At 38.5% G+C, this 9,027-nt stretch overlaps 1 protein-coding gene across 1 annotated transcript; it reads right to left on the reverse strand.

Moving 5' to 3' along the window:
* Nucleotides 1-610: 610 nt before the first annotated feature.
* Nucleotides 611-7,741, reverse strand: LOC117555709 (U2 snRNP-associated SURP motif-containing protein-like; the record flags this gene model as incomplete). The annotated part of the gene is given in 8 exon segments (XM_034230674.1): nt 611-693; nt 800-835; nt 1,005-1,096; nt 1,711-1,781; nt 1,863-1,990; nt 3,454-3,568; nt 3,665-3,763; nt 7,640-7,741. Coding segments are annotated over 8 exon segments (669 nt in total), but the record flags the coding sequence as incomplete, so codon positions are not given.
* Nucleotides 7,742-9,027: the final 1,286 nt, after the last annotated feature.

Below are 9,027 nucleotides of genomic sequence, written 5' to 3' on the forward strand. Positions count from 1 at the left end.
CCATACAAAAAGTCATCAGTGGAAGCTGTAGTTCTGTAAAAAGCACGACCAATCATCTGAGCCGGCTAAAGTAACTGGATGGCCTACCTGCCTGTCAGCCTTCCATCTGGGCACAAACTTACCTCGTGCCCTCATTGGTCATGTGCGCGTTCGTGTGTTGGAGGAGGAGCTCTGTGAGGAAGTGGCAGATTTTTTCCGGTTGTGTATTTTCAAATTCTAGCGCACTCGAGCTGGTTTCTCCAAAATTACCTTCCCCACCTTTAACTGAGTTCACTTTAAATGGAAGATCCCCATAGGCCCCGCCCACTCCATCGGATCGGTCGATACTTATTCCGGCGATCGGAGCATCCCTAATAATTATTCATCTCTTTTTTGTTCGTTTTTTAATGTGATATTACAACTGTGTTTGTCATTATGAATGTTTTCCTACTATGACTGATGTCTTGTTCTGTATTGGGAGTGAGGGAGCCGGTGAAAAAAGTGAACTAAATGCACACTCCTGTACCCTGTTTTTGGCACTCTATGTATTTCAAAGTTGCTATGTTGAATAAATGGAAAATAGATTAAAGATACCCACGAGCGACTCGGCTGAATTTGGATATGAAGTTACCTGTGGGTTGATGTTTCCGAGGTACAGGTTAGTCGTGGACGGGTCTCCGACATCATGTGATCCCGGCGCACAATCATCCAGAACTGCAGAAACAGAAAAGAAAGGATTTCCTTCTGCCGTCTGAGAGGACAGGATAAATATTTCTACGCAAGATGAAGATTCACGGCCACTATATCAAGTCAAAATTACCACTTGACGGACGGTTTCTTCTTGAAGAACCATCCGCTAAAACAGAAGCAGAAACGCAGTTTAAATTTTGTTTCAGGGCAAAAGGTGGATATAGGGTGGTGGTGGTGGGTGGGGCTAGGGGTGGTCAGATGGAGTAAGGCGTGCAGGACAGCGCGATCTCAGTAAGCGAAAGGAAATGATCCAGGCAGCTTTAAAAGCTATTTACCAGAAGCACGTCCACCTTCAGCGCCTGCGAGAGGTTCGAAGCGACTGACGCGTCCTTTCAACTTGTGTCTTTCATCCCGTTCCTCCTGGATTCTGCGGGAAACAACAGGAAGTACAATTACATACAAGCCATGTTCAAGTCTTTACAAAGTTAATACCATGGTTGTATAATAAGAACTGGATACAGCGTGGGAGGCGGGGCTTCGTTAATTTCTATGAGAGTTGCTCAGTGGCGCATGAAGACAAAATGGCCCAGCTTTTGAGTGAGCGAAACGTCACGAAAGTATTCATATAATCCGTTCTTATTGTGCATCCATGGGTAAAGGTAAAACTCATGTAGTACTGAACACGTCACATGAACGTGCCGGGCGGAGCGGTCCCGTGGGTTGGATGCGCGTTCATAATGCCGACTCTCAGAATTATTAGCATTTTAATAAGGGCTATACAAGTGTTCATACTGGGTAGTTTATTTAGTTTAAAAAAAATTATACAACGATTTACAGACGTCTCTTTCCCAATGTAAGTCAATGGGGAGAAGTGTTTCCGGGCCCAGCGACTGATACGGAAGTGTAGTACCGCCGTTTGGCCACAACGAATATTTTCCTCAGAGTCCGGCGCACTTCCTGGGGGCTTTGTTAATACTTAGGGAACCACAGCACAAGCCTAAACAATATGTTAAATTATGCTGAATAACATATCTAACTTACTGCTTGAGTTCTTCTTTAAAGAGCTCCAAGTTGCTTTTCTTCTTCTCCTTTTCAGCCGCCTTCTTCAGAGCCTAGAGGAAAATAATAATCAGCACAGTCAGAAAGCAGAGCAGTATCAGGAGACTCCACTTGTTGACGGTGACAGTACTTACTTGTCTTTTGTCTACTGGTATAAACTGAGCTGGTGTGTCCAAAGGCAAGAAGCTTTTTGTCGGTTGGTTCTCAAAACGAGACTTGGGCTTGTAGAGTCTTCCTTTCTTCTCATCAGCAGCTGCCTCCTCTGAAAGGTGAACAAATGTGTTATTCATCCACAACAACAATAATAGAACTGGAGGGATGAACCCCTCTTTAATGGCCACACATGCAGAGCACACACAGTGACGTGTTCTCTGCTTTTAACCCATCCTAGCACCAGGAGTCTAGTACTAGGAGCAGTGGGCAGCTATTGTACAGCGCCCGGGGAGCAAGGGGGGTGTCCGGTGCCTTGTTCAAGGGCACCACGGCAGGGCAGGAGGTGAACTGGGACCTCTCCAAGTAGCAGTCCACACTCCATATTTAGGTCTGTTCGGGGACTTGAACCGGCGACCCTACGGCTCCCAGTTCAAGCCCCTACTGACTGAGCCACTGCCGGATAACATCATAATTTCACACGTCATGGATGGAGGATGCTATGAACTGTGCTTGAGCTCAGATTATGATATGGATTTGGGAATAATAAGATAAGATTGGACTTTATTTATACCGAAGGAAATTGTTGTACCAGAGTTACAAAAACACAATAAACACAGCAGCATAATAACAAAACTGTACACTAACAGTGCAGTAAAAAGAGCAATTACAAGAAACATACGGGCACATAGTTAGTGTTGTGCTCCCTCTCTCTGTTTCTTATATCTAATAGAACTGCTCGGGTCTTGATAGATTGAGTGGAAGTTCATGAGATCTTTCTAGAGTTATCAAGAATAACTTTTATCCAATGACCTTCTCCCTCTCTGTCTGTGTCTGTGTATTCTCTTGTTCCGATTAACCCAGCCAAATCTTTGTTCTTGTTTTGTGTCTATATCTACGCCGGGATCCGGAGTCGAGGCTGATCCTCTTGCTGTAGTCCTGTGTCCTGGATCCTCTATCCTGAGTTCTGGATTAAGTCGTGGACTTCGGGTCGTGGCTGAACCTGTCTCTGTGGTCCTGCCTTGGGTCTCGTCATGCTGCTTCCCTGATGGCTTCCACAGGATTGTAGCTGACATCCTCGTGGATTCATCTTCTTATTACAGACACATGCATTTCCTAACATTCGGTCTATTTGCTGTCAAATGTATTATCTCTTCGATTTACACACGGCATCTATTGCACGTCTGTCCGTCCTGGGAGAGGGATCCCTCCTCTGTTGCTCTCCCTGAGGTTTCTCCCATGTTCCCTTTAAACTGTGGGTTTTCTCTGGAAGTGTTTCCTTGTACGATGTGAGGGTCTAAGGACAGAGGGTCTAAGGACAGAGGGTCTAAGGACAGAGGGTCTAAGGACAGAGGGTGTCGTTTTTCTCATACTGATATTCGGAACAATCTGTGTTGTATTTGCTGTAAAGTGTCTCTACTGTAGGCTATTTTTATTATATATACAGCACTTTGGCTCCACCAAAAATCGTTTATAAATGTGCTATAAATAAAACTTGATTTGATTTGATTAGTGTACAATGACGAGCAGTATTTAGTAGTGCAAAAGAAACGTAGATAATGGAAAGGGTTTTACCTTTTGTTGCATTTGCAATCCCGCCACGCACAAAGGCCTTGACTTTGCCGTCTCCTCCTCCTTCAAACGCAGCGAGGAACTCCTCATAGATTTCTGCTGCCGCTCGCTCGTCCTCCTGAACACACAACCAAGTGTCAAAGTAAATCAATAGAATGACATCTTAATACACTGTGACCCAGCTACAACAGATCCAACAGAAACAGACACTTACCTTCTTCTTTATTTCATCTTGCTCCTTCTTGCTCAGGGTCCGCTTTGCCACTGCCATTTTGCCGATGCTAAAAGACTTCAGTTTGCTCTCCAGCAGCGCCTGTCGATGTAAACAAAGCATGGGTGGGTTTAAACAAGGATTCATAGTCACGCAATAAAACTCTAATGAGGCTGCATGTGATATTCAAACCGATCTCTACTGACTTTAGTAGTAATGTTATTATTAAGATGATCAGAGGTGGAAGAAGTACTCAGATCGTGAACTTGAGTAAAGTAGAAGTACTCAGATCGTGAACTTGAGTAAAAGTATAAGTACTCAGATCGTGAACTTGAGTAAAGTAGAAGTACTCAGATCGTGAACTTGAGTAAAAGTAGAAGTACTCAGATCGTGAACTTGAGTAAAGTAGAAGTACTCAGATCGTGAACTTGAGTAAAAGTAGAAGTACTCAGATCGTGAACTTGAGTAAAAGTAGAAGTACTCAGATCGTGAACTTGAGTAAAAGTAGAAGTACTCAGATCGTGTACTTGAGTAAAAGTAGAAGTACTCAGATCGTGAACTTGAGTAAAAGTAGAAGTACTCAGATCGTGAACTTGAGTAAAGTAGAAGTACTCAGATCTTGTTCTTGAGTAAAACTAGAAGTACTCAGATCTTGTAGTAAAAGTAGAAGTACTCAGATCGTGAACTTGAGTCAAAGTAGAAGTACTCAGATCTTGTTCTTGAGTAAAAGTAGAAGTACTCAGATCTTGTAGTAAAAGTAGAAGTATTCAGATCTTGTTCTTGAGTCAAAGTAGAAGTACTCAGATCTTGTACTTGAGTAAAAGTAGAAGTACTCAGGTCTTGTACTTGAGTAAAAGTAGAAGTACTCAGGTCTTGTACTTGAGTAAAAGTAGAAGTACTCAGGTCTTGTACTTGAGTAAAAGTAGAAGTACTCAGATCTTGTACTTGAGTAAAAGTACTCAGATCTTGTACTTGAGTAAAAGTACTCAGATCTTGTACTTGAGTAAAAGTAGAAGTACTCAGATATTGTACTTGAGTAAAAGTACTCAGATATTGTACTTGAGTAAAAGTACTCAGATCTTATACTTGAGTAAAAGTACTCAGATCTTGTACTTGAGTAAAAGTACTCAGATCTTGTACTTGAGTAAAAGTAGAAGTACTCAGATCTTGTACTTGAGTAAAAGTAGAAGTACTCAGATCTTGTACTTGAGTAAAACTAGAAGTACTCAGATCGTGAACTTGAGTAAAAGTAGAAGTACTCAGATCGTGAACTTGAGTAAAAGTAGAAGTATTCAGATCTTGTTCTTGAGTAAAAGTAGAAGTACTCAGATCTTGTAGTAAAAGTACTCAGATCTTGTACTTGAGTAAAAGTAGAAGTACTCAGGTCTTGTACTTGAGTAAAAGTAGAAGTACTCAGATCTTGTACTTGAGTAAAAGTAAAAGTACTCAGATCTTGTACTTGAGTAAAAGTAGAAGTACTCAGATCTTGTACTTGAGTAAAACTAGAAGTACTCAGATCGTGAACTTGAGTAAAAGTAGAAGTACTCAGATCGTGAACTTGAGTAAAAGTAGAAGTATTCAGATCTTGTTCTTGAGTAAAAGTAGAAGTACTCAGATCTTGTAGTAAAAGTAGAAGTACTCAGATCTTGTACTTGAGTAAAAGTAGAAGTACTCAGGTCTTGTACTTGAGTAAAAGTAGAAGTACTCAGATCTTGTACTTGAGTAAAAGTACTCAGATCTTGTACTTGAGTAAAAGTACTCAGATCTTGTACTTGAGTAAAAGTACTCAGATCTTGTACTTGAGTAAAAGTAGAAGTACTCAGATATTGTACTTGAGTAAAAGTACTCAGATATTGTACTTGAGTAAAAGTACTCAGATCTTGTACTTGAGTAAAAGTAGAAGTACTCAGATCTTGTAGTAAAAGTAGAAGTACTCAGATCTTGTACTTGAGTAAAAGTAGAAGTACTCAGATCTTGTACTTGAGTAAAAGTAGAAGTACTCAGATCTTGTACTTGAGTAAAAGTAGAAGTACTCAGTTCTTGTACTTGAGTAAAAGTAGAAGTACTCAGATCTTGTACTTGAGTAAAAGTAGAAGTACTCAGATCTTGTTCTTGAGTAAAAGTAGAAGTACTCAGATCTTGTACTTGAGTAAAAGTAGAAGTACTCAGATCTTGTGCTTGAGTAAAAGTAGAAGTACTCAGATCTTGTTCTTGAGTAAAAGTAGAAGTACTCAGATCTTGTACTTGAGTAAAGTAGAAGTACTCAGATCTGTACTTGAGTAAAGTAGAAGTACTCAGATCTTGTTCTTGAGTAAAAGTAGAAGTACTCAGATCTTGTACTTGAGTAAAAGTAGAAGTACTCAGATCTTGTGCTTGAGTAAAAGTAGAAGTACTCAGATATTGTACTTGAGTAAAAGTAGAAGTACTCAGATATTGTACTTGAGTAAAAGTAGAAGTACTCAGATATTGTACTTGAGTAAAAGTAGAAGTACTCAGATCTTGTACTTGAGTAAAAGTAGAAGTACTCAGATCTTGTACTTGAGTAAAAATAGAAGTACTCAGATCTTGTACTTGAGTAAAAGTAGAAGTACTCAGATATTGTACTTGAGTAAAAGTAGAAATACTCAGATATTGTACTTGAGTAAAAGTAGAAGTACTCAGATATTGTACTTGAGTAAAAGTAGAAGTACTCAGATCTTGTACTTGAGTAAAAGTAGAAGTACCAGAGTGTAGGAATACTCTGTTACAGTAAAAGTCCTGCATTCAAAATGTTCCTCAAGTGAAAGTAGAAAAGTATTCTCATCTAAATATAGTGAAAGACAGTAAAAGTAGTCGTTGTGCAGATTGGTCCATTCCAGAATAATATATATGATATGTTTTATAATGATTGATCATGAAAGTGTTCTCAAAGCTGGTAATGGTGCAGCTAGTTTGAAGTACTTTGTATACTGCAGGGTAGCTGGTGGATTTACTCCAGGTGGAACTAAAGTCTGATTCAACACTTGATTACATTTCACATCTAAGTAACTAAATGTACAAAATAGCAACAAATGTAAATACTCAAGTAAAGTACAAGTCCCTCAAAGTTGTACTTAAGTGCAGTATTTGAGTAAATATACTTAGTTACTTCACACCACTGTAGATCACTGCTGCTTTAGGTAGTAGTGTTATTATTTAGATGATTACAAAAGCCTGATGCTCATCATGTTGACAGGTAAGAGCCATTAACATGCAACTCTCATTACACTGTAAAGTGGGCTGTGTCCACTAGTAGTGAGAGGTCATTGCATACACATTCAATCGTCATTCTGCATGTTGCATTCCCTGAACAGTTTGTACTAATTTGCAGCCAGACATCAGGAGGTAGCTCCAATGAAACAATATTAGCCAAAGGCCTTACAAGCTACTCTGTATTACTCTATATTAAGCTACCTATGGCTCTTTACTTGCTGTAACGGTGTACATTTCCCCTCGAATAAAGTGATTCTGATTACTCTACAGGTTGCATGTAGTAAATAGTTAGTACTAATCAGGAGTTAGCTACAATAAAAACAACATTATGGCCTTAAAAAAAGCTGCTATCAGATGCAGCGCCAACTGACTGTTACAAGGAGATAGCTTTCATATGTAGGCCCGATGTCCAAAAACATAACATTCAAGGTATTATTTATAAATGCATACATATATCAAACACATGTTGTTATGGTGATTAGCTGTGTGAGTATCAGCTGGTAAACTATAGGCACAATATTGGGTCAACTAGTTCTACTAGCTAAAATCACTTAGCCTAGCGTTAGCTTAATAGCCAGTGTGGTCAAATGTTAGCTTTAGCTTTAGCATAAAACAACGTTGCATACACGTAAAACTCTAAGTATAACATGTAGGATACAACTATGTAATTGTTAATAAGGCGTTATTTGCATTGTTTTCACCACAAGAGATGAGACTTAGCTATTGTTAGTAATAGTGTAAATTCACCTTAGCGCTGGCTTTCTGAGAGCCGCCAGGCGTCCGGTCCGCCATCTCTCTGGTTCTTTTAAGAAAAAAAGTCGATCATCGATTAAAAGATAGACGCACGCGTGAACAGCCAGGGGTTACAGTCGATCACCGAACCAGTGACGGTCAATTTATTTTTACGTTATTCTGCCACTGTTGTCTTTTATAATTACATTAAAATGAACAAAAAAAACGCAGATATTTTTGAAAATGTATGTTTTTGAAAGACATAACAAGATATAATGTTAAATGGTCAAACTAAAACTCCCATTTTAATTGTTTATCACACTCAAATGTGTTGCTTCGGATATGCATAACAATAATTTAAACGTGTTGATCATAATATGTTTACTGTCATGTAAACGAATCTATATATGGAAAAATATATTTAATTTGATTTAAAGTCACTTTCAGTAATATCATAATGTAGCTGCTTAGCATACTTTAGTCCAGCAGGTGGTGCTCTCGCTTTCTATCGCCCTAAGTCTATCTCCATTAGTTTATCTCTATTAACATTAACCGTGCATATTATTGCGAAGACCAACAGCCAGGGATTGATACACCTTTTAGAAGCCTAATATTGTTGAAAAATTGTGTTAAATTAAAAATAAATAAAGAACAGGTCACTTGTTTTAACCACTCACCCCACATAATTACACTGGGCCTGCATGTGTGTGAGATAAGACTGACTTTATTGATGTTTTCATCACAGCAGCATGTCAACAAGGCATTGCACATAATGTGGAAATGAAAAAGAGTTGAAAATAAACAAACATATAGTTGTCAAAATAGTAAAAAAAAGTCAAATGTATACATATTGACAGTGAAAGATCTGAAGACTATAAGTGATATATACAATATGAAGGGCCAACTACAGCTAACAACATGTTAAAGTAGGACATTATTTACATTAAGTGTGCAAGAAATAGCATATTCATTAATTAGATGTAAACTAACACTATATACAGATGGATTTAAGATTCAATATTCATTCAAGATTCAAAGCTTTATTGACATGTGCACAGTAGCTACAGTGTAGATATAGCAATGAAAAACTGAAGTCACAGGCTCCTCCAACAGTGCAACATGAATATATGACATAGAACAAATAAAACCAATGAAATAGTGATAGATAGATAGATAGATAGATAGATAGATAGATAGATAGATAGATAGATAGATAGATAGATAGATAGATAGATAGATAGATAGATAGATAGATAGATAGATAGATAGATAGATAGATAGATAGATAGATAGATAGATAGATAGATAGATAGATATAGAGAGAGATAGATAGATATAGAGAGAGATGGATGGATGGATGGATAGAGAGAGAGAGATAGATATATATATAGATATGTGGAAAT

The sequence above is a fragment of the Gymnodraco acuticeps genome, unplaced genomic scaffold (genome assembly GCF_902827175.1).
Source record: "Gymnodraco acuticeps unplaced genomic scaffold, fGymAcu1.1, whole genome shotgun sequence".
Lineage (NCBI taxonomy): Eukaryota > Metazoa > Chordata > Actinopteri > Perciformes > Bathydraconidae > Gymnodraco > Gymnodraco acuticeps.